Source organism: Rattus norvegicus, chromosome 1, assembly GCF_036323735.1.
Source record: "Rattus norvegicus strain BN/NHsdMcwi chromosome 1, GRCr8, whole genome shotgun sequence".
Classification (NCBI taxonomy): Eukaryota; Metazoa; Chordata; class Mammalia; order Rodentia; family Muridae; genus Rattus; species Rattus norvegicus.
In genome coordinates this window covers 148,437,571-148,463,908 of record NC_086019.1, presented here as the reverse complement: position 1 = coordinate 148,463,908, position 26,338 = coordinate 148,437,571, and the positions used below count along the sequence as shown (strand labels likewise).

Sequence of the window (26,338 nt, the reverse complement as noted above, 5' to 3'; positions counted from 1 at the left end):
CTATCTTTAGAGTAATACCCTATAGTTCTGTGGCCAGTTTTTTTTTAACTGAAGTATTTCAAACATTAGTCCATTTGCATTATTTCACACAGTGGTATCTGATTTTTTTTTCTTTTAACAACAGCTGCCGACTGCCTATTGTTTTTCATCTACGGAAATTTTGTGAAATTCCATCTATGTGGGCATGTTCACTGGTATAGACCTTGGACTTTTAAAAAATATTCTACCTTTTAATTTGTATAAGTTCTTTAAATATTCTATGTATCACTTCTCTGCCTTTTGGCTAAGATCAAGTGTAAATATTCTATATACAAATCTATTCTCAAATACATGACCTGCAAGAATTCCCCCCTCCCAGAAAAAAACAAAATATGGAAATCTGTCAACATAATCCACTGTATAAACCAACTCAAAGGAAAAAAAACACATGAACATGTAATTAGATACTAAGAAAGCATTTGACAAAACTCAACACTCTTCAGGTTAATAGACTTGGAAAGATCAGGAATTTAAGGCCCATACCTAAACCTAGAAAAGCAATATACAGCATACCAGTAGCCAACATCAAAATAAATGGAGAGAAACTTGAAGCAATCCCACTAAAATCACAGACTGGACAAGAATTCTCACTCTCTTCCTACTTATTTAGTATAGTACTCTAAGTCCTAGCCAGAGCATTTAGACAACAAAAGAAGGTCAAAGGGATAAAAATTGGGGAAGAAATTCAAAATATCACTATTTGCAGATGATGTGATAATATACTTAAGTGACCCCAAAAGATCCACAGGAGTATTGCTACAGTGGATAAACAACTTCAGATAAGTGTCTGGATATAAACTTATCTAAAACAAATCTGTAGCCCTCCTCTAGTCAAGGGATAAAAAGATAAATATAGTAAAAATGGCCATTTTACCAAAAGCAATCTACAGATTCAATGCAATCCCCATCAAAATACTAAGCCAATTCTTCAGAGAGTTAGACAGAACAATTTGCAAATTCATCTGGAATAACAAAAATCCAGGATACCTAAAACAATGATTCTCAACAATAAAAGGATTTCTGTGGGAATCAATACCCCTGAACTCAAGCAATATTACAGAGCAATAGTGATAAAAAACTGAATGGTATTGGTACAGAGACAGGCAGATAGACCAGTGGAATAGAATTGAAGACCCAGAAATGAAGCCACACACATATGGTTACTTGATTTTTGACAAAAGAGCCAAAACCATCCAATGGAAAAAAGGATAGCATTTTCGGCAAATGGTGCTGGTTCAACTGGAGGTCAGTATGTAGAAGAATGCAGAGCGATCGATGCTTATCACCCTGTACAAAGCTCAAGTCCAAGTGGATCAAGGACCTCCACATCAAACCAGATACACTCAAACTAATAGAAGAAAAACTGGAGAGGCATCTCGAACACATGGGCACTGGAGAAAATTTCCTGAACAAAACACCAATGGCTTATGCTCTAAGATCAAGAACCAACAATGGGATCTCATAAGACTGCAAAGTTTCTGTAAGGCAAAGGACACTGTTGTTAGGACAAAACGACAACCAACAGATTGCCAATAGATCTTTACCCATCCTACAACAGATAGAGGGCTTATATCCCAAATATACAAAGAACTCAAGAGGTTAGATCACAGGGAGACAAATAACCCTATTAAAAAATGGGGTTCAGAGCTAAACAAATAATTCACAGCTGAGGAATGCCGAATAGTTGAGAAACACCTAAAGAAATGTTCAACATCTTTAGTCATATGGGAAATGCAAATTAAAACAACCCTGAGACTTCACCTCACACCTGTGAGAATGGCTAAGATCAAAAACTCAGGTGACAGCAGATGCTGGCGAGGATGCGGAGAAAGAGGTACACTCCTCCATTGTTGGTGGGATTGCAGACTGGTACAACCATTCTGGAAATCAGTCTGGAGGTTCCTCAGAAAATTGGACATTGAACTACCTAAGGACCCAGCTATACCTCTCTTGGGCATATACCCAAAAGATGCCTCAACATATAAAAGAGACACGTGCTCCACTATGTTCATTGCAGCCTTATTTATAATAGCCAGAAGCTGGAAAGAACCCAGATGCCCATCAACAGAGGAATGGATACAGAAAATGTGGTACATCTACACAATGGAATATTACTCAGCTATCAAAAACAATGACTTTATGAAATTCATAGGCAAATGGATGGAACTGGAAAATATAATCCTGAGTGAGGTAACCCAATCATGGAAAAACACACATGGTATGCACTCATTGATAAGTGGCTATTAACCCAAATGCTTGAATTACCCTGAGGCACAGAACACATGAAACTCTAGAAGGATGACCAAAATGCAAATGCTTCATGTTTTCTTTAAAAGGGGAACAAGAATACCCTTGGCAAGGAATAGGGAGGCAAAGTTTAGAACAGAGGCAGAAGGAACACCCATTCAGAGCCTGCCCCACATGTGGCCCATACATATACAGCCACCAAACTAGATAAGATGGATAAAGCAAAGAAATGCAGGCTGACAGGAACCGGATGTAGATCTCTCCTGAGAGACACAGCCAGAATACAGCAAATACATAGGTGAATGCCAGCAGCAAACCACTGAACTGAGAACGGGACCCCCGTTGAAGGAATCAGAGAAAGGAATGGAAGAGCTTGAAGGGGCTTGAGACACCATATGAATAACAATGCCAACCAACCAGAGCTTCCAGGGACTAAGACACTACCCAAAGACTATACATGGACTGACCCTGTGCTCCAACCTCATAGGTAGCAATGAATAGCCTAGTAAGATCACCAGTGGAAGGGGAAGCCCTTGGTCCTGCCAAGACTTAACACCCAGTGAAGGTGATTGTTGGGGGGAGGGTGGTAATGGGGGGAGGATGGGAAGAGGAAGCCCATATAGAAGGGGAGGTTGAGGGGTTAGGGGGATGTTGGCACGGAAACCTGGAAGGGGAATAGCAATCGAAATGTAAATAAGAAATACTCAAGTTAATAAGGATATAAAAAAAAGTAGGGAAACTACACCTTTCACAATAGTCACAAATAACATAAAATACCTTGGTGAGACTAGCATTTTATATTTCGGCTTCCTCATGTTATTTCTCACATTCTATGGCTTACAGCTTTACTATGGGCCATTTCACCCTCTCTTGAGCAACCAAGAACTGTATCCATATCTTTACCAAATGGCTCCTAAGGACACATCTCTGGCACTGGCCATGGTTTCTTTGTTTGTCCATTTCAGCTGGAACTGGGTAGGAGCTGTTGTTTCAGATGATGACCCAGGTTATGAATTTATCTTGGAATTGAGAAGAGAAATGCAAAGGAACAATTTTTGTTTAGCATTTGTGAGTATCATTGTTAGTGATGACAATTTATTTCTGAAAAGGTATAATATCTATTACAACCAGATCAAGATGTCATCAGCAAAAGTTGTTATCATTTATGGAGACAAAGACTCTCCTCTACAGGTGAACTTTAGACTATGGAATTTATTTGATATCCAAAGAATCTGGGTCACTACCTCACAGTGGGATATGATCATAAATAATGGAAAATTCCTCCTTAATTCCTTCTATGGGACTCTCAGTTTTTCACATCACTATTCTGAATTATCTGGTTTTAAAACATTTATCCAGACAGCATACCCTTCAAACTACAGTGATGACTTTTCTCTTGGTATATTATGGTGGGTGTATTTTAATTGTTCTTTGTCATTATCTGAATGTAAGAATCTGCAAAATTGTCCAAAGGAAAACATATTTAGATGGTTATACAGGCACCATTTTGAAATGTCTTTGAGTGATACTACTTATGACCTATATAATTCTATGTATGCTGTGGCTTACACACTCCAACAGATGCTTCTGAAACAAGCAGATACATGGCAAATAGATGATGGAAAAGAACCAGAATTTGACTCTTGGCAGGTAATCGCTCTTCCACTACATATCTCATAGAGTCATAGACTTAATTTTTCCGATGAATACTGTAGCTTCTAAGATTCTAAGTTCTTTTCTTTCAAATACACCAATTGCTGTATTCCTTCACTGCATATCATTGAAAATTCTTTTGTTTCTTAAACTCAAGTACAGCCAATACTGAAATTTCCATAATTTCATAATCTGTTTGTGCTAGTTTCCATAATATTTCCACAATAAATGTGTTTCTTATCTTTAATATTTGAATCAAAATATGTTGCTTTCTTATGAAATTCTTATTGGAACAAGAAGGTGACTGACCTTTTTAAATGATCAAGGAATTGATAATCTATGTAATGAATAGGTCCCAAATAACAGAAAAATTCTAGCATTTTCTTCCTCAACAAGGGCCTCAATTTCCTACTTGGCTATCAGATAATAATATACAGAAAATGAGGTGAAGAATGTTTAACTATTCCCACTCATATTTAAGCTGTGCATATTTTAGAGAATTAACTTCACTGAGAAAGAATTATTTAGGAATTTTAATGTTATTGTGCCTATATGTGGCATTTTTCCCACTCTGATATCAGACTATTTGTAATTAAGACACATTATTAAGACAAGTTAAAATCAGAGACAGATTAAACTTTATATTTTCTTTCCTAATCTGTAGGCATAGTTAAAACTAAAATAATAAATGTTTCAGATGCTCTCTTTCCTGAGAAATATCCAATTTATAAACCCTGTTGGTGACAAAGTGAACCTGAATCATGAAGAAAAACTGGATACAAAGTATGAGATTCACCAGACTTTGACTTTTTTGCCAAATCCTGTATTTAAGCTGAAAATAGGAACATTTTCCCAAAATCTATCACATGGTCGACAATTATATATGTTGAAAGAAATGATAGAGTGGAACACAGGCCACCAACAGGTTTGTTGGATTTACTTGTAAAACACTACATGCAACATAAGTTGATCTTATCATTTTCATAGGATACAGCATTTTAAAATTTATTTACAAACTCATTTCCTATACTCCTATACTTGTTTTCAAGACAATTTATTTCCACTAGGACATGTATCTATCTTTATCTATCTATCTATCTATCTATCTATCTATCTATCTATCTATCATCTATCTATTTATCTATCTAGGGTTTATAGACATAGATAATATATGTACATATAAATGTACATATTTGTATGTAAGTCATGATATAATTATATAATTCAAAACAATTATATAAATCACAATACAACTATAATTTTATCACAGACTGCAAAGAAGTATTTCTTCTTAATTTAATGCATTATGAAGACATCTTTTTCAGTTTTTCATTTCATTTCTTTTCATTGTCTATGTCATTGTAACTACTGACAGGTAGGTAAATGTTTTTATTTATAATTACTTTGTGATTTTCCTCAGTCTCCAACCTCAGTTTGCAGTATTCCTTGTAGTCCAGGATTCAGAAAATCCCCTCAGCTGGGAAAGCCTGTTTGCTGTTTTGATTGTACACCCTGCCCAGAAAATGAAATTTCCAACATGACAAGTAAGTATTTAACTTACCAAAAGTTTAATTACATTGATTAATTTCTCTCATCTATACATGGTTCTTAATGAGGAATTACCACTACTGCGAAGTTAAGTCTCAACCTAATATAAAATGAATCAGGAATTCTGACCATTGACTTAGAAGCCTCCCAAAACCTGGATTACATTTTGACTCATTATTCTCAAAACATTGTACCTAATAGTTTCTTTTGGAAATTGCTTTAGAGTTCTAACAATCACTATAGCATTTCTCTTCAGCAGGATGTATCATAGCACTATGTAATACACCTAAATTTAATCTTCTCTGAGAAATGTGAGTTGCATATACTTATTTATCCAGTATACTACAAGTTTAAAGGAAAGGTGTCGATGCTCAGAGATGCTGAAGCCTGTTTGAAAGGCGAGTATTTTGTAGTGTGTCCTAACATAGGGCATGCTGTCATTTCATGAATTGTATTTTCATTTGTGCTCAATCCATAAATGAGTTTGGAAAGCAGGATAGAATTTTAAATCAAAATTTTAGAATAATTTTGAGAAGAATTATGAAATAAACATTTCATATTTAGAAGGATATATCTTCTTTGTGACAATGATCCTATGATACATTGATACTGATGCCATTATTACTGCACCAAGTTATTGAATGATGGAAGTAATTTCTTTTGCAGTTATGGCACATATGTAAATAATAAATGTACACTTTCATTTAATGTACTTACCTTTTGTTTCATATAATTTGAATTTCTACATCCTTTTGTTTTGTATAATTTAAATTTAAGATGCACGTAGAATTCAGAGACAGAGAATTGAAGTGATAAGCACACAAGTGAATAGTAGGTTAAGACCAGCTACTAGATAGTGGAGTACTATCTAGAAAATATTGAAGAGTATTATGTTTTAAATATACTGAATAAGCAATTGAAAACAATGATACCCCTACACAATGGAATACTACTCAGCTATCAAAAACAACGACTTTATGAAATTCCTAGGCAAATGGTTGGAACTGGAAAATATCATCCTGAGTAGGCTAACCCAATCACAGAAAGACATACATGGTATGCACTCATTGATAAGTGGCTATTAGCCCAAATGCTTGAATTACCCTAGATGCCTAGAACACATGAAACTCAAGACGGATGATCAAAATGTGAATGCTTCACTCCTTCTCTAAAAGGGGAACAAGAATACCCTTGACAGGGAATAGAGAGGCAAAGATTAAAACAGACACAGAAGGAACACCCATTCAGAGCCTGCCCCACATGTGGCCCACACATATACAGCCACCCAATTAGACAAGATGGATGAAGCAAAGAAGTGCAGACCAACAGGAGCCGGATGTAGATCGCTCCTGAGAGACACAGCCAGAATACAGCAAATACAGAGGCGAATGCCAGCAGCAAACCACTGAACTGAGAATAGGACCTCTGTTGAAGGAATCAGAGAAAGAACTGGAAGAGCTTGAAGGGGCTCGAGACCCCATATGTACAACAATGCCAAGCAACCAGAGCTTCCAGGGACTAAGCCACTACCTAAAGACTATACATGGATTGACCCTGGACTCTGACCTCATAGGTAGCAATGAATATCCTAGTAAGAGCACCAGTGGAAGGGGAAGCCCTGGGTCCTGCTAAGACTGAACCCCCAGTGAACTAGACTGTTGGGGGGAGGGCGGCAATGGGGGGAGGGTGGGGAGGGGAACACCCATAAGGAAAAGGAGAGGGGAGGGGGATGTTTGCCCGGAAACTGGGAAAGGGAATAACACTCGAAATGTATATAAGAAATACTCAAATTAATTAAAAAAATGAAAAAAAATAAAAATAAAAAGAAGAAAGAAGAAAGAAAAAAATGAACAAAAAGCAAAACAAAAAAAAAGAAAAGAAAACAATGATACCTCGGAAATTTTAAAATTTGCTTACTACTATTTGTATATTAAAAATTTGAAAAAACATTTTATAACAAGTAATAATTATAAATTTCTTGAAAAATAAAATGTTTGAATATTTTCCCAAAAGGTTAGATATAATTGCTTAGAAAATATAAGAAAACATGATTAATTATAAAGAAATATACATTCCTGAATATAATTAACAATTACATTGCTTTTAATTTTGTGCTATTGTCTATCCATAATTGAAACAGATTTGAAAATGTCATATGTTACATAATATATGTTAACCATCTCTCCTGTGTTTAATGGCATGTTTACATCTTCAAGAGATGAAGTTTCCTTTCATGCTGTTTTGGAATATGTTTTTATTTTTTGAAACACGCGAAGACTAGCATCATAAAAAACACTTAGAAATATTTTAATTTTTAAATCCTCATTTCTCCTACTTCTATAGGCTCTTCCACTATTCCTCTCCCCCTTTCCTCTGAGAAGATGGACCACCCCCATATCCTCTCACCCTGGCACACCAAGTCTCTGCAGTGCTAGCCATATCCTCTCCCACTGAGGCCAGATGAGGCAACTTAGGTAGAAGAACCTATTCCAGAGATTGGCAACAGCATTAGGAATAGCCCGTTTCAGCACATCAGGACCTACAGGAAGACCAAGCTCCAAATCTGATAAATATGTGCTGGGGTCCTAAGTCCAGTCCATGTAAGCACTTTGGTTGGTGGTTCAGACTCTAAGCCCCCAGTGGTCCAGGTTAGCTGACAGGTCTGTCTTCTGTGGAGTTCACATCCTCTTCAGGAGCCTCTATCTTTTCTACCACACTCCTATGAAAGTCCAGAACCTTCAGCCTATGTTTGGACATGGGTCTCTAAATCTGTCTGAGTCAGTTTCCCTCAGAGGACAGACATATTAGCTACCTGCCTGCAAATATAACAGTTTCATTAATAGAATCAAGGATTATTGCTTGCACACAGGATGAGTCTCCAGTTGGGCCTGTTTTGGGTTGGACATTCTCTTAGTCTCTGCTCCATCTTTGTCCCTATATGTCTTGTAGACAGGATAAATTTTGGATCACAGTTTTGGGTGAGTTGGTTTACTTATCCCTCCACTGGGATTCCTGCCTGGCTACATAAGGTGGCCTCTTCAGGTTCATACCCCACTTCTGCAAATCTCATGTAAGTCACCACCATTGATTCTTGGGTGCCTCCTTCAGACCAGGTCTCTGGCACATTCCCTAGGTGTCCTCCACCAGCCCACTACTTCCAATTACAGAATTCTAGTCTTTCTTATGGCCGTCTGACCATCTCTCCTATCCCACCTGATCCCGTACCCCTCCCACCCCGTTCCTATACCCCTTTCTGCCCACTTCCTTCTCTGAATCTGCCTCCAGGACTATTTTATTTCCCCTTCTAAGTGCTATTCAAGCACTGTCATGTGGGCCTTCCTGTTTTGTTTAGTGCCTTTGGGTCTGTGGAATACAGAATGGGTGTCCTTTATTTTATGGCTATATCCACTTATAAGTGAGTACTTACCATGCATGTCCTTCTGAATCTGGGTTAACTCATTCAGGATGATATTCTTAAATTCCATATCTTTTATTTAAGTGAAAGAATGGAATTCTATTGTGCAGCTGTACCTTACATTTTTTCCATTTGTAAGATGAGGGACCTCAGGCTTTTTACAGTACCTGGTTAATTTTAACAAAAATGCTATGAATATAGTTGAGCAAGTTTCTCCCTAGTATAAAGGAGCAACTTTTAGGTGCAGGCATAGGAGTGATATACTTTAGTCTTGAGGTAGAACTATTTGCAGTTTTTGGAGAAAACATAAAATTGATTTCCAAAGTGGTCATAAAGTTTGCAGTCCTACCAGCAATGGAGAAGTGTTCTCCTTGTTCCATACATTTGCCCTGCACTATCAGTTGAGATTTTGAATCTTAGCTATTCTGATCCGTATAGGATAGATTCTCAGAGACATTTTATTTTGCATTTTCATGATGATTAAGGACTTTGAACATTTCTTTAAGTGCTTCTCAGTCATTTAAGATTCATGAGTTGAAAGTTGTTTCCCTCTGTACCTCACTTTTTACTTTGATTATTTGGGCTGTCAGAATCTAACGTCTTATGTTCTTTATAAATTTTGGATAGTAGTCCTCTGTCAGATGGAGGATAGGTAAAGATCTTTTCCCAATTTTGAGGATGCCATTTTGTGCTCTTGGAAGTCTCTCCTTTGCCCTATCAAAGATTTTAATTTTCATGAGGCCCCATTTATCAATTGTTGATCTTAGAACCTGAGCCATTGGCATTCTATTCAGGATATTGTCTCTTATACCAGTGACTTCAAAGATATTCCCCACTTTCTCTTCTATTAGACTTACTATATCTGGTTTTACATTGAGGTCTTTGATCCACTTGAACTTGAGGGGAATTTTTTTGTTTGTTTTTTCTTGGTTTTGTTGTTGTTGTTGTTGTTGTTGTTGTTGTTGTTGTTGTTTCAGGGTGATAGGGATTTATTTGCATTATTCTACATGCACCATTAGATAAGTATCTTTTCTGGTTGCATTGTCAAAATTCTAAAGTCCATAGGTATATCATGTTATTTCTGGGTCTTCAATTCATTTTCACTGATAAACCTAACTGCTCCTATATCAACACCATGCAGATTTTATTACTGTTGCTTTGTAGTAGAGCTTGAAATAAGTGATGGGGATACCTCCAGCCAGTTAGTCTTTTACTGTTCAGGGTTGTTTAGATATCCTGATTTTAATGTTTATTTATTTATTTGTTTGTTTGTTTGTTTGTTTTAGCACATGAAGTTGAGTATTTCTCTATCAAGATCTGTAAAGAGTTGTGTTGGAAAATTTGATGGCATTGAATTAAAAATGAACAATGCTTTCAGTATGATGGCCTTTTTCAGTACATTTTTACTACGTTAATCCTACTGATACATGAGCATGGACCATATGTTATATAATTTGAAGATGTGAGGGCTGTTGTTTCCCTAATTTCTTTCATGGCCTACTTATCATTTACAATAAGGAAGGCAATTAATTTTTTAGTTAATATTGTATTCATCCATTTTACTGAAGTTGTTTATCAGCTATTGGAGTTCGCTAGTAGAATTTTTATGGTTGCTTATGTTTATGAATACTGTCCCATGATCCACAAACATTGAGAATTTGACTCCTCCTTTTCCAATTTCTATCCCCTTGATCTCCATTACTTGTCTTATTGCTCTATCTAGAACTTCAAGTACTGTATTAATTAGATTGGGAGAGAAGGAATAGCCATGCCTGGTTTCTGATCTTAGTGGAATTTCTTTAGTTTTTCTCCATGTAATTTGATGTTGGCTCATGTCTTGTTGTATATTTCTGATTATGTTTAGGTATGTGCCTTGTATTCATGACCTCTCTAAGACTTTCATAGTGAATTCTAAAATATTGGATTTTGCTAAAGCCTCTTTCAACATGTAATGAAGTGCTCATATGATTTTTTCCTATCAGTTTGTTTAAGTGATGTATTATGCTTATGAATTTTTTATAGGGCACCATCCATGCATCCTTTGGATAAATCCTAATTGATCATGGTGGATGGAGTTTTTGATGTGCTCCTAAGATTTGGTTTACAAGCATTTTTTAAAATTGTTTTTGCATCAATGTTTATAAGAAAAATGGTTCTGAAATTCTCTTTGTCTATTCTTTGTATGGTTTAAGCTTCAGGATGACTGTGGCTTCATATAATGAGTTTGGCAGTCTTCCTTCTGTTTCTGTTTTGTTCAGCAGATTCACGGTTGTTAGTGTTAGCTCTTCTTTCAAACTCAGGTAAAAATCTGCACTAAAACCAATTGGACCTGGGCTTTTTTTTTTTTTGCTCAGGAGCCTTTTATTGACTTCTCTTTCTTTAGGGTTTATAGGAATGTTTTAATAGTTTGCCTGATCTTCATTTAACTCTGTTAATTTCTATTTGTATAGAAAACCATCCATTTAGATAAGACATTTGTTGCAGTTTTTTTTGTTTTGTTTCATTTTGTTTTTTGGTATGACACATAGGCTTTTGAAATAAAATCATTGCATTTCCTATTTGTCTGTTGTTATGCTTCCATTTTCCTTCCTGGTTTTGTTTATTGGGATACTGTCTCTCTGTCTTTGGGTTAATTTGGCTAAAGGTTTATTTATCTTCTTCATTTTTCTCAATAAACTAGCTCTTCTTTTCCTTGATTCTTTGTATTATTTCTAATTTATTGACTTCAACCATAATCTTGATTATTTTCTGCCTACTTTTTAAAAAAAATAAAATCTTATTTTATTACGTTAAGTATTAGGTAAGAAAAAACTGCTTACTCTGTAGTATTTATGAGACTACACATAAGTTACAATAAGTCAATGTTATAAAATACATAAATTATCAGAATTTACATATGGAACAAACAGGCTTTATATTTAACCTCATCAGGAAAATTATTCTTGTGGTTTCTCCTATGACTCACGAGGAAATCATGCAGTCATGCTTGAATTCACACTAAAATTTTCAGATCTTATTTACAACAGAACATTTTTATTTTATTTGTCTTGGATACTTTATGTAACTCCATTTCAAATGTAATCCCCTTTTGCCCCTCTTCTCTACTCCCTCCTCCTCCTCCTGCTTCTATAAGGATGTTCCCATTCGATTCACCCACTCCCATGTCAGGGCTTTAGCATTCCGTACGTTGGGGAAATGAGCCTTCACAGAATCAAGATTATATCCTCCTATTGATTCTGCAGAATGTCATTCTCTGCTACATATGTGGCTGCAGTCATGGGTCCCTCCATGCATATGCTTGGTGGGTGGTTTAGTCCCTGGTAGCTCTAGGTTTGGGTGGGGCATTGGGGTTTTGGTGGTTAATACTATTGTTCTTTTTATGTTGTTGCAAACCCCTTCAGCTATCTCTAACTCCTCCATTGTTGTCCCTTTGACAAGTCCAATGGTTAACTGCAAGCCTCCTTCTCTATATCAGTAAGGCTCTAGCAAAGCCTCTTATGGGACACCCATTTCTGGCACCTGTCAGCAAGCTCTTCTTGGCACCAGCAATAGTGACTGGGTTTGGTAGCTGTATATGAGATGGACTCCCATATGGGGCAGTCTCTGGATGACCTTTTCTGTAGACCTTGTTCCACTCTTAGTCCCTGTATTTCCTCCCATGAGTGTTTTGTTCTCCCTTCTAAGAAGGACTGAAGCATTCATATTTTGATCTTCCATCTTCTTGATCTACATATGTTCTGTGATTTTTTCCTTAGGTATTCCAAGCTTGTGTTTTTGCTTTCCTTTTCTGGAGGTTTCCTGTGTATCTTTAAATTCTTGGTATGAGAACTTTCTAATTTCTTTATGAAGACAGTGCTATGAACCTTTCTCTTAGCACTGCTAACATTGTGTCCCATATGTTTGAATATGTTGTGCCTTCATTTCTAGAAAATTGTGCCTTGAATTCTAGAAAAGTTTTTATTACTTGACTTCTTTGATGTCCTAGAGATCATTGAGTAGACAGTCCTTTTTTCCATATGTGTGTAGACTTTCTGGGGTTTCTACTGCTGTTAAATTACATCATTATTTAATGGTCATTTTATAATGTACAATATAGTATTTCAATATTTTGTATCTGTTGAGATTTGCTTTGGGACTGATTATATGGTCAGTTTTGCAGTAGGATTCATGATGTTCTGAGAAGAAGATATATTCTCTTGTGTTTGGGTGAAATATTCTGTAGGTCTTAGATAGGTTCACTTGATTTATAATGTCAGGTAATTTCATCATTTTTGTGCAGTTTTTCCTGTTGGACATGTCAAACTTTTTGACTGGGATGTAAATATCTTCCACTATTAGTGTTTGGCGTTTGATGTGCCATTTAAGCTTTATTAAATTATCCTTCACAAACATAGTTGCTCTTGAGTTTGAGGCATACATGTTTAGAATAAAGATAACATCTGGGTAGATTCTTCCTTTGATGAGTATGATGTTTCATTTCTTGTCTGTTTCAATTAATTTTGGTTGAGACTATTTTATTAGCTATAGAATGGTTACTCTACTTTTTTCTTGTAACCATTTGCTTAGAAGGTATTTCTCCAGCCCTATAACCTAATGTCTATCTTTATTGCTGAGATATGTTACTAATATGTAGCAGAATAATGGATCCTGTGCTTGCATTAATCCTCTTAGCCTTCATGCCTTTATTGGGGAATTGAGTCCATTGATCCATTGATGTTCATGACTATTAATGAAAAATGATTTTTAATTTCTGTTATTTTGATGTTGATGGTGTTATTATGTGTGCATGTGCACATTCTTGTGTGTGCCTCTCTGTTTGTGCTAGTACAGAATTACCTTTCTGTTTACTTGGGTGTTATTATTCTCTTTGGAGTGGAATTTTCATTCTAGTATTTTCTATAGTAATGCATTTGGGGACAGATAATATTTAAATTTGGATTTGTCTTGAAATATCTCATTTTCTTTATCTATAATGATTGAGAGTGTTGTTATATATAGTAGTATAACTGGGCATATGTGGATATTTAGAGGTTGCAAAATATCTGTGCAGGCTGTTATAGCTTTTAGAGTCTCTGTTGAGAAGTCATGTGACATTCAGCTAGGTCTGCCTTTATACGTTACCTGGCCTTTTCCACTTGCCTCTTTTAACATACTCTTCTTAGTTTTGTAGACTTTTTGGAAGATATTTTTTCCAGTATACTCTAATTTTCTTTCTATAAGATTCTTGTATGTTCATAGGCACCTCTTTGATCGAATTGTAAAAGTTTTCTTTTATAATTTTGTTAAAAATGTCTCCTGGTCTATGGAACTAGAACTCCACCTTCTTTTTCTATGCCTCATATTCTTAAGTTGGGTTTTTTTTTCCTGTTATCCCATGTTTCCTGGATTTTTGGGGGAGTGGTATTAGGATTTTTTAGATTTAATAGATTCTTTTACTGAGAATAAATTTGTACTACTGATTCTTGTATGCCTGAGATTCTCCCATCTATCTTCTGTTAGTGATGCTTGCATCTGTTGAAACTCTTCTATTCCCTAGGCTTTACATCTCCAGAATTCCCTTGGTTTATCTTTTCTTTATTGCTTCTGTTTCCATTTTCAGGTCTTAAACAGTTATATTTATTTTCTTCACCCATTTAATTGTATTTCCCGACACTAATTTAAGGGATTTATTTGTTTCACTTTTAAAAGCCTCTACCTTTTTGACTGTAGTTTTCTGTATTTTGTTAAAGGGCTCATTTATTTCCTCTTTAAAGGCCTCTATTGCATTTCCAAGATTGAATTTATAGTCATTTTCTTATGCATTGTTTATTTTAGGTAATTCAGTGCTTGCTGCGGTAGTATATCTGTATTGTGAAACAGTCATATTGCCCTTTTTTATTGTGTTGTTTCAAGGCCCTTTAGTTACTTGAATGGCTTTAATTACTGAATGTTCTGTTGTAAAGGAGTATTTGGAGGAGGACTAACCTCAGTGATCCTTGCTCAGAATGTCCTGGCCTGGAGTGGGTTGATATGGGATATAGAATAGAACTCTGGTAGGACTTTAAAGACTGAGGGTCTCCAGATGTTCCAGCTCTCTAACTATACTGAAATGCTCATGATAATGTCTAAAACATCCTAAACACTTTCTTGCTCTTTCTAAGGGTAAAAAGTTCTGGCTTAGGTGATGGACACCTGTACTCTAACAGCAGGGGATTAAGTAATGTGACCTTCGTTCTATGTAAGCAGGTACTACTGTGATGCTCTAACTTTCAGTCTGCTCACAAAAAGAAAAGTGATTTTAGAGTTTATAATTAAATTGCCAAAATTTCCTCTCTTACAACATGGAAAAAATGGAATGAATGAAAAAGGTAGATAAGAAAAAATTCTATGCACTCTTCTCTATGTTCGCAGTACTTATGCATCTTTCATAATACATGACTGCATGGTAAAAGTTCATCACAAGTTCACTCACTAAATCAAATCAAAAATCGAATAAGAAGTCTATAACAGTGAATGTTTACATGAATATACACTAGGAATATTTATATGACTAAACATTCATTAACCGTCACAGCTCCACAGGTTCATCAAGCGTTAAAAACTATAACGAAGTTATTAGTGAAGTTTTGTATAGATAAATCCAGTTAATATTTTATCTTCTGTCATAGGACCAAAAATAAATAATCAGTTCCCATTTTATAACCTTTCGTTAATGGTTTTACATTATCTTGAAATGTGTTCTGAGTACAGAAAGTCTGGGTTTTATATAAGAGGCAATTAACTGTTAATATAATTGGAGGCTAACAAAGTCGTCATTGCAGTTTTAACTATCAGAAAAGAACCTAACAACAGTCCCACTATTAAAGAGCTTCATAAATACTCATATAATTATAGGAATTCTTATAAGATCATCATTAAAAATTAATGATAGCATCACTACCAGACAGTACATCTTCATAGTTCTGCAGAGATTTGCTCAAAAGGAATTGGCTAATTCCTAGTGATTGTTGTATGTGTAACAATACCAGGAAAAGCATATTAATAGCAAGAATCTTTTCTAAAAGGACTTTCTCCTGGGCTTGCCTAATGGAGTTCATCATAGATATTAATCTAAGGCAAAGTTATTTCAGGAAGATCACCTGCCAAGTATTAGCTTATAGGCTCTTGACAGATCCTGAGGCAGCAGGACTCTGATGGGTATTCCAGTTCAGCAGGTCTGATGAAGGTGTGCAGAGACGTGACAAGAAAATGGATACTAACCAGAGATAACAGGATGTTCATGGCACCCGGGCATGCCCAGAGGGCTCAGCAGGCACGGAAAAGAGGTGCAGCAAGGGAATCTCCCTGTATAGTTCTTGATCAGTATCTTTGCATCCTTAGAAATAGATTAATTTAATTGCAATACAATTAGGACACATAAAATGTGAAATAATTAATTATTCAGTATGCTTTCAGAGGTGTTGAAGGTGAATATCCATATAAATGAGTTTCACATGATGTTGTTAGGGGAATCATTTAGGAGAAAGCACTTTTGATGCCAATGACACTGAAAGAGAGATGTCATTTGGAGACAAAAGTCATAATAACTCCTAAAAGGCTTTGATCCCAGGTCTAGTTTGCTTCCCATTTTTTTAAATTTATTTACTTTTTAATTTTTTTAAATTGGGTATTGCTTATTTACATTTCAAATATTCCCTTGCTGGGATTCCTGTCCAAAACCCCCCTAATCCCTTCACTTCCCCTTCTATAAGCGTATTCCCCTCCACACCCACCCCCCTTACTGCCCTTTCCCAACAATCCCCTACACTGGTGGTCCAACCTTGGCAGGACAAAGGGCTTCTCCTTCTATTAGTGCCCATCAAGGCCATCCTTTGCTACATATTCAGTAGAACCCATGGGTCAGTCCATGTATACTCTTTGGGTTGTGGTTTAGTTCCTGGGATGTCTAGTTGGTTGGTATTGTTGTTCTTATGGGGTTACAAGCCCTTCAGCTCTTTTAGTCTTCTCTCTAATTCCTCCAATGGGGGTTCCATTCTCACTTGAGTGGTTTGCAGCTGGTATTTCTCTCTGTATTTGGCTGTGTCTGTCAGGAGAGATCTATATCTGGTTCCTGTCAGCATGCACCTCTTAGTTTCATCAATCGTATCTACTTTTGGTGGCTGCATGATGTGTGGCAGGCTCAAAATGGCCAATCCTTCAGTCTCTGCTCTAAACTTTGCTTCCCTATCACCTCCTTTGGCTATCTTTATTCCCCATTTTAAGATGGAATGAAGCATCCATATTTTGGTCATCCCTCTTGAGTGTCATGTGTTCTGTTGATTGCACCTTGCGTAATTTGAGCTTTTGGGCTAATATCCACTTATCACTGAGTGCATACCATGTGTGTTTTCCTATGATTGGGTTACATCAGTCAAAATGTTATTTTCTATTTTGATTCATTTTCCTATGAATTTTGTGAAGTCATTGTTTTTGATAGCTGAGTAGTAGTACTCCATTGTGTAGATGTACCAAATTTTCTGTGTCTATTCCTCTGTTGAAGGGCATCTGGGTTCTTTCCACCTTGCTGTTATTATAAATAAAGCTACTGTGTCTTTGTTGCACGTTGGAGCATCTTTTGGGTATAACTGGGTCCCCAAGTAGAGCAATGTTCAATTTACTGAGGAACCTCCAGACTGGTTTTCAGAGAGGTTGTACCAGATTGCAATCCCACCAACAATGGAGGAATGTTCCTCTTTCATTGTTGCCAGCATCTGCTGTCAACTTAGCTTTTGAACTTAGCCATTCTGATAGGTATGAGGCGGAATCTCAGGGTTGTTTTGATTTGCTTTTCCCTGATGAGTAAGGTTATTGAACATTTCTTTAGGTGCTTTTCAGGAATTTGATATTCCTCAGCTGAGAATTTTTTGTTTAGCTCTGTACCCCATTTTTAATAGGGTTATTTGTCTCTTTGGAGTCTAACTTCTTAAGTTCCTTATATATTTTGGATATTAGACCTCTATTGGATGTAGAATTGGTAAAGATCATTTCCAATCTGTTGGTTGGCATTTTGTCATAATGACAGTGTCCTTTACCTTACAGAAGCTTTGCAAGTTTTTGAGTTCCCATTTGGTCAATTCTTGATCTAAGAGCATAAGCCATTGGTGTTCTTTTGAGAAAATTTCACCAGTGCCCATGTGCTCTTCCCCACATTTTTTCTTTTAGTTTGAGTATATCTGGTTTAATGTGGAGGTCCTTGATTCACTTGGACTCAAGCTTTGTACAAGGTACTGAGAATGGATCAATTTGCATTCTTCTACGTGCTGACTTCCTGTTGTACCAGTACCATTTGTTGAAAATGCTATGTCTTTTCCACTGAACGGTTTTGGCTCCTTTGTCAAAGATTAAGTGACCATACATGTATAGGTTCATTTCTGGGTCTTCAATTCTATTCCACTGGTCTATCTGTATGTCTCTGTACAAATACCATACAGTTTTATCACTATTGCTCTGTAATATTGCTTGAGGTCAGGGATGTTGATTACTCTAGAAGTTCTATTATTGTTGAAGATAGCATTAGCTACTCTGGGGTTTTTTATTCCAAATGAACTTCCAAATTGTTCTCTCTAACTCTACTAAGAATTGAATTGGAGTTTTGATGGGGATTGCATTGAATCTGTAGATTGCTCTTGACAAAATAGTCATTTTTATTATACTAATCCTGCCAATCCATGGGCTTGGGAGATCTTTCCATCTTCTGAGATCTTCTTCAATTTCTTTCTTCAGAGACTTGAAGTTCTTATCATACAAATCTTTCACTTGCTAGGTTAACATCACACTGAGCTATTTTATATTATTTGGGACTATTATGAAGGGTGTCATTTCCCTCATTTCATTCTTAGCCTGTTTATCCTTTGAGTTGAGGAAGGCTACTGATTTGCTTGAGTTAATATTATACCCAACCACTTTGTTGAAATTGTTTATCAGGCTTAAAAATTCTCTAGTGGAACTTTTGTGGTCACTTAATTATACTATCATATCATCAGCAAACAGTTATATTTTCATTTCTTCCTTTCCAATTTGTACCTCTTTGACCTCCTTTTGTTGTCTATTTTCTCTGGCTAGGACATGATTACTATATTGAATAAGTAGGAAGAGAGTGGGCATCCTTGTCTAGTCCCTGATTTTAGTGAGATTGCTTCAACTTTCTCTCCATTTAGTTTAACATTAGCTACTGTTTTGCTTTATATGGCTAATACTGTGTTTAGTTATGGGCCTGTGCTTCCTGATCTGTCCAGGGTTTATATAATGAGGGGGTGTTGAATGTTGCCAAATGCTTTCTCAGCATCTAATGAAATGATCATATGATTTTATCTTTGAGTTTGTTTCTAATTGTAATTGGATTCTAGTTGTAATTGGATTACATTGATGGACTTCCACATATTGAACCATCCCTGCATACCTGGGATGAAGTCTACTTGATCATGGTGGATGATCGTTTTGATGTGTTCTTGGATTCAGTTTGCAAGAATTTTATTGTTTATTTTTGTGTTGATATTAATAAGGGAAATTGGTCTGAAGTTCTCTTTCTTTGTTCAGTCTTTGTATGGATTAGGTAGAAGAGTAATTGTGGCTTCATAGAAGGAATTTGGTAGTGCTCTGTCTGTTTCAATTTTGTGGAATAGTTTGGAAAGTATTAGTATTAGGTCTTCTACGAATGTCTGATAACACTCTGCCCTAAACTCTGCAGTAAACCTATCTGATCCTGGGCTCTTTTTGGTTGGGAGACTTTTAGTGACTGCTTCAATTTCTTTAGGAGTTATGGGGTTGTTTAAATGGTTTATTTGTTCCTGATTTATCTTTGGTGCCTGGTATTTGTCTAGAAAATTGTCCATGTCCTCCAGTATTCTAGTTTTATTAAATATAAGTTTTGTAGTAGGATCTGATGATGTTTTTAATATCCTCACATTGTTTTTGGATCTCCCTTTAATTTCTGATATTGTTAATTTTGATACACTCTCTGTGTGCTCTGGTTACTCTTACTAAAGGTTTATCTATCCTGTTGATTTTCTCAAAGAACCAGCTCCTAGTTTTGTTGATTCTTCATATAGTCATTTTTGTTTCTATTTGGTTGATTTCATTCCTGAGTTTGATTATTTCCTGCCTTCTACTCTTATTAGATGTATTTGCTTCTTTTTGTTCTAGAGCTTTTAGATGTGCTGTCAAGCTGCTGTTGTATGCTCCCTCCTGTTTCTTTTCAGGCACTCAGAGCTATGAGTTTTCCCTCTTGGCACAGCTTTCATTGTGTCCCATAAGTTTAGGTATGTTGTACCTTCACTTTCATTAAATTCTAAGAAGTCTTTAATTTCTTTCATTTTTTTCCTTGACCAAGTTATCATTGAGTAGAGCATTGTTCAACTTCCACGTGTATGTGGGAGTTTTTTTCTTATTGCTTTTATTGAAGACTTGCCTTAATCCATGGTGTTCTGATATCTTCCTGTATCTGTTGAGACCTGTTTTGTGACCAAGTATATGGTCAATATTGGAGAAGTTACCATGAGGTGGTGAGAAGAAGGCATATCCTTTAGTTTTAGGATGAAATCTTCTATAAATAACTGTTAAGTAATTTGGTTAATAAGTTCTGTAAGTTTCTCTATGTCTCTCTTTAATTTCTGTTTCCCTGATCTGTCCATTGCTGAGAGTTGGGTATTTAAACTTTCTACTATTATTGTATGAGGTACAATGTGTGCTTTCAGTTTTAGTAAGATTTTTTTTATGAATGTGACTGCCCTTGTATTTGTAGCATAGATATTTAGGATTGGAAGTTCATCTTGATGGATTTTTCCTTTGATGAATATGAAGAGTTCCTCCTTTTCTCTTTTGATGGTTTTTGGTTGAAAGTAGATTTTACACAATATTAGGATGGCTAATCCAGCATGTTACTTTGGAACACTTGATTGGAAAGTGGTTTTCCAGCCTTTTACTCTGAGGTAATATTTGTCTTTGTCTTTTAGTTTTGTTTACTGTATGCAGTAAAATACTGTGTCTTCTTTACATATTCAGTCTGTTAATCTATGTCTTTTTTTTTCTGAAATGATTTTAATTGATCTTGGAGGATAGGCCCATAGTACAATGCTTTCTTAGAATAAAAACATCCTTATTTGAGCTTGCAGTAGCATGGATGCTTTTTTTTTCCTTTTTTATTTTTAACTTGAGTATTTCTTATATACATTTCGAGAACATTTTCGGGAACATTTGATTGGAAAGTGGTTTTCCAGCCTTTTACTCTGAGGTAATATTTGTCTTTGTCTTTTAGTTTTGTTTACTGTATGCAGTAAAATACTGTGTCTTCTTTACATATTCAGTCTGTTAATCTATGTCTTTTTATTGGGGAATTGAGTCCATTGATGTTGAGAGATATTAAGGAAGAATGATTGTTGCTTTTTATTTTTGTATTTAGAGGTGACATTATGTTTGTGTTTTTCTCTTCTTTTGGTTTTGTTGCAAGGAGATAATTTTCTTGTTTTTTCTACGGTATAGTTTCCCTCCTTGTGTTGGGCTTTTCCACCCATTATCCTTTACAGGACTGGATTTGTAGAAAGATATTATGTAAATTTGCTCATATCATGGAATATCTTGGTTTCTCTCTCAATGTTAATTGAGATTTTTGCTGAATATAGAACCCATTTGTGTTCTCTTAGTGTCAGTATGACATCTGTCCAGGATCTTCTGGCTTTCATAGTCTCTTTTGAGACATCTGTTGTAATCCTGTTAGGTCTGCCTTTATATGATACTTTACCTTTTCCCCTTACTGCTTTTAACATTCTTTCTTTGTTTTGTGCATTTGGTGTTTTGACTATTATTTGACAGGAGGAATTTATTTTCTGGTCCAATCTATTTGGAGTTCTGTAGGCTTCTTGTATTTTTTATGGGCATTTTTGCTTTAGGTTAGGGAAGTTTACTTCTATAATTTTGTTGAAGATATTTACTGGCCCTTTAATTTTGGAGTCTTCACTCTCTTCTATACCTATTGTCCTTAGGTTTGCTGTTCTCACTGTGTTCTGGATTTCCTGTATGTTTTGGGCTAGGAGCTTTTTCCACTTTACATTATCTTTGATGGACATGTAGAAATTTTATATGGTGTATTCTGCTCCTGAGGTTCTCTCTTCAATCTCTTGTATTCTGTTGGTGATGCTTGTGTCTATGCCTCCTGATATCTTCCCTAGGTGTTCTATCTCCAGTGTTCTCTACGTTTGTGCCTTGTTTACTTTTTCTGTTTCCATTTTAATCTCCTGGATGACCTTGTTCAATTCTTACCCCTGTTTGGTTGCATTTTCCTGTAGTTCTTTAAGGGACTTTTCTTTTTCCTCTTTAAGGGCTTCTACTTATTTACTTGTGTTGTCCTCTATTTCCTCAAGGGAGTTATTTATGACCTTCTAAAAGTCCTCCATCGTCATGAAAAATGTGATTTTAAATCTAAATCTTGCTTCCCTGGTGTGTTTGGATATCCAGTGTTTACTTTGGTGGGAAAACTGGACTCTGATGATGCCAAGTATTCTTGGTTTTTGTTGCTTGGGTTCTTGTGCTTGCTTCTTGCCATCAGGTTGTCTCTGGTGTTAACTTGTCTTGATGTTTCTGATGGTGGCTTGACCCTCCTGTAGACCTGTGTGTCAGCACTCTAGTAGACCTGTTTTCTTGTTTTATTTCAGCCAGATAAGGGGACAGATTTTTCTGCTCTCAGGTGCGTAGTTGCTCCTGGTGGCTGGCTTTCAGCTCTCAGTGAGAGCAGCAACCAGAAGGGTCCTGCCCCTATTGATCCTAGGTCCCTGTGTGTAGGGGGCACAGATGGCACTAGACATTTTCCTCTTGAGTTGGGAATATGGGCAAAGAGTACTCTCTTCTGGTTTCTCAGGAGTGTCCTCACTTCTCAGGGTATAGCTCTCCCCCTGCTTCTCATGTTATACTTTGAAACTGCATGGTAGACTAGGCAAACAAGGAAGGTTTTACAGAATTTTATTGGTAATCACCAGGATAAGGAGAGCAAAGACTCACTCTTCTGGCTATTTCTCCAGGTCATTTTCTTCCAGATATCTCATGAAGTCATGCTTGATAAATAGGACTACAAGCAGTACTTCAAATAAATCACTAATGAAATCAGTAAGTCAATTTATAATAATTGGTCTTTTATTTCTTATTCTACTGTAATGTGAGAAAGGTTACTCCTTTCAAAGAGTGAGTTAGAAGTACTTGGATATCTGATCCTTAGTGGAGAATGGATTTTTAATATCATTTTTAAATTGACTAAATAACTTAGATCTTATATTTTGAGTTAAACCCTAATTTTGAATTTTAGTTGTCAAATGTAAGTCTTATATAATACAGTATGTTTTTTTTCAGAATGACCAAATTTTTTGAACATAATTAAATAATTTTGCATCAAAAATATTTGTAAATATTTTTGGATAGCACTGAAAGTCAAATAATTATAAATCAGTAAAACTGGTGTGTACAGTTTCTTACTAAAATTCATACATTGAATCCTAATAGTGATGTGTTAACATGTAGAGGTTTTAACTGCAAAATGATTTAGGAAGTTTCTGGTTGGCTTTAATCCCTATTCATGAACTGTTTTCTGAAATTATAACAGAAAATTTTTAGTATGTGGTTTTAACCTTATATCTAATAGATGTATTAAAATATACAGGGAAAAAGCTGGTTTTCGATTTCTGTATTTCACAGTTTACATAAATGTTAAATATGAAAAGGTGCCTCTGTGTTTTTCATTCAGAAATATATTTAGTTAAAAAATATCAAAAGTCTATCATATTCTATCACTTTCTAGCAAGCTGCTGAAAATATTTTGAATATGCAATATAAATACAATCAAGAAGTTTACCTAATTGTACAATGACAATAGATTTTGAAAATGCTCCTAATTCTTTTTTGTTTGTTTTCTTTTTTGGCATTGCTTTGTTTAATTGTGTTTTAATCCATCATTGTATACATTTACATTTAAAATGATATCCTTATTTCCAGTCTTTCCTCCACACTCCCCCATCCCACAAACCCTCTTGCCGCTCTGCTTTGGCACTTTGAGGATGCTCCTCCACCTATTCAACTACTCCCATCTCACCCCTCTATCATCCTCTTATACTGGGACATCAGACCTCTATCCCCACCCATTGGTGTACAAGAAGGCCATCCTCTGCTACACACGTAGTTGGAGTTCTTGGTCCCTCCATGCATACACTTTTGTTGGTGGTTTAGTACCTTGGATCTCTGGGTCATCCATTTAGTTGGTATTGTTCATCTTTGGAATTGCAATCACGTTCAGCAGAGGATGGGGAATTATGAGTAACCACTAGAAAGTCATAGCCTCCAAGGATAGAAAGGTTTCAGGAGCCAATGACAAATGCCTTTAGCTAAAATATCCAACAAAGGGAAAATACAAACTGTACAGACCACTTCCATTAGATAGCCATGGCCCTAAGTTCAGGGATGGGGCCATTCATGCTTCTCAAATGTTTTAACCCAGAAATATTCCTGTATAAGAAAGGACAGGAACAAAAAATGGAACAGAGACTAAAGGAAAGGCCATCCGGATACCATCCTCCCACCTAGGGATCTATGCCATATACAGAAACCAAACCCCCATACTATTGATAATACCAAGAAATGCTTACTGGTTAGAGTTTAATATGTCTGTGCCCTGAAATATTCTACTACTGCTTGACTAATACAGATGCATATAAACACAACCAAGCATAGGACTGAGCCCAGGGACCCAATAGAAATGCAAGGGAAAGGGTTGAAAAAGCTACTAATTCTTAAACAGCAACCAAATATAATGTCCCATTTATCACAAAAGCTAAGGCCATCCTGACAATGAAATCTGATGTATCATTATGTCTTGTGAAAAATTAAGAATTATTAAATCTGATATTTTTTCTTTCCCAGACATGAATCAATGTATCAAGTGTCTAGATGATCAGTATGCCAATCCTGGAGGAACTCACTGCCTCAAAAAAGTTATTGTATTCCTGGGTTATGAAGATCCATTGGGAATGTCTCTGGCTATCTTGGCTCTGTGCTTCTCTGCTCTCACAGCTTTTGTACTTAGTATCTTTTTGAAGCACCAAGAAACACCCACTGTCAAGGCCAATAATAGAACTCTCAGCTATGTTCTACTCATCTCCCTCATCTCTTGTTTTCTCTGTTCCTTGCTCTTCATTGGTCATCCCAGCTTTACCACATGTATCATGCAGCAGACCACATTTGCTGTTGTGTTCACTGTAGCTGCATCTACTGTCTTGGCCAAAACAATTATTGTAATATTGGCCTTCAAGGTTACTAATACAAGTAGAAAAATGAGGTGGCTGCTGGTATCAGGGGCACCTAAATTCATCATTCCAATTTGCACAATGATTCAACTGATTCTCTGTGTAATTTGGCTGGGTACTTCTCCTCCATTTGTTGATGCTGATGGACATGTTGAAAAAGGCCACATTTTGATTTTCTGTAACAAAGGTTCAATTCTTGCTTTCTATTGTGTCCTGGGATACTTAGTCTCCATTGCCATTGCAAGTTTCACCCTTGCATTCTTCGCCAGAAATCTGCCCGACACATTCAATGAAGCCAAGTTCCTAACATTCAGTATGCTAGTATTTTGCAGTGTCTGGGTCACCTTTCTCCCTGTCTATCATAGCACCAAGGGCAAGTCTATGGTGGCTGTGGAAGTTTTCTGTATATTGGCCTCTAGTGCAGGGCTGCTTTTTTGCATCTTTGCACCAAAGTGCTTCATTATTTTGTTAAGACCTGAGAAAAAATCTTTTCAGAAGTTTCAGAATATACATTCTAAAATTTAAAACATTCATTAAATTTTTCTGACACACTTGCTAGACCAAACTTATTCAGAAGACTCCACTGACACTACTAGTTGAAATCAAATTTTAGATCCAAACATGGAATTTGTTCCCAATAAAGAAAGGAAGCACTATGTATTAGAATTTAAAAACACGTCTTAAATCTTGGTTCTCATAAATCAAACTGTATGATCAGTCATTTCAATAACTGTTTGCTGTACTTATTAATTTTATGCTTATACTTGAAGAATGTAAAGACTGGGAATTGGTTCTGAGTTTTATGAATTAATTTCTAATTTTACTTTCCTTGGGAAAAAATGTCTAGTGTGTGTTGTTGTGCTCTATAATAAATAATTATGAGATAAATGCATATGGATATTTCATAAATTAAAGGATGCTTTATTTTGATATGAGAGATAGATATATTATGGAACTATGGGTGATACAAAGAAACATCTTGTAAAATAAGCAATTCCATCCTCTTTCAGTTTAAATCCTGGCAGTATGACAATGCTTCACCAAATCATTCCCCATATGTGCAAATATTAGCAGTATTAAAAGGACATTGTGAGTAATTAAAAAGCAACATTAAAAAGTTGAAAAAATGGTATTTGGGGTG

The 26,338-nt window shown here is 35.9% G+C and overlaps 1 protein-coding gene across 2 annotated transcripts in view; it reads left to right on the top strand.

Annotated features, from left to right (window-relative positions):
• Vom2r40 (vomeronasal 2 receptor, 40) overlaps window positions 1-26,089 on the top strand; it is a 48,436-nt gene extending 22,347 nt beyond the window's left edge. For both annotated transcript variants that reach the window (XM_063282674.1, NM_173317.1), the window contains 4 exon segments: window positions 3,130-3,936; window positions 4,637-4,864; window positions 5,360-5,483; window positions 24,815-26,089. In XM_063282674.1, the coding sequence (XP_063138744.1) occupies window positions 3,130-3,936; window positions 4,637-4,864; window positions 5,360-5,483; window positions 24,815-25,722 (2,067 nt within the window). In that variant the 3' untranslated portion in view covers window positions 25,723-26,089.
• Window positions 26,090-26,338: the final 249 nt, after the last annotated feature.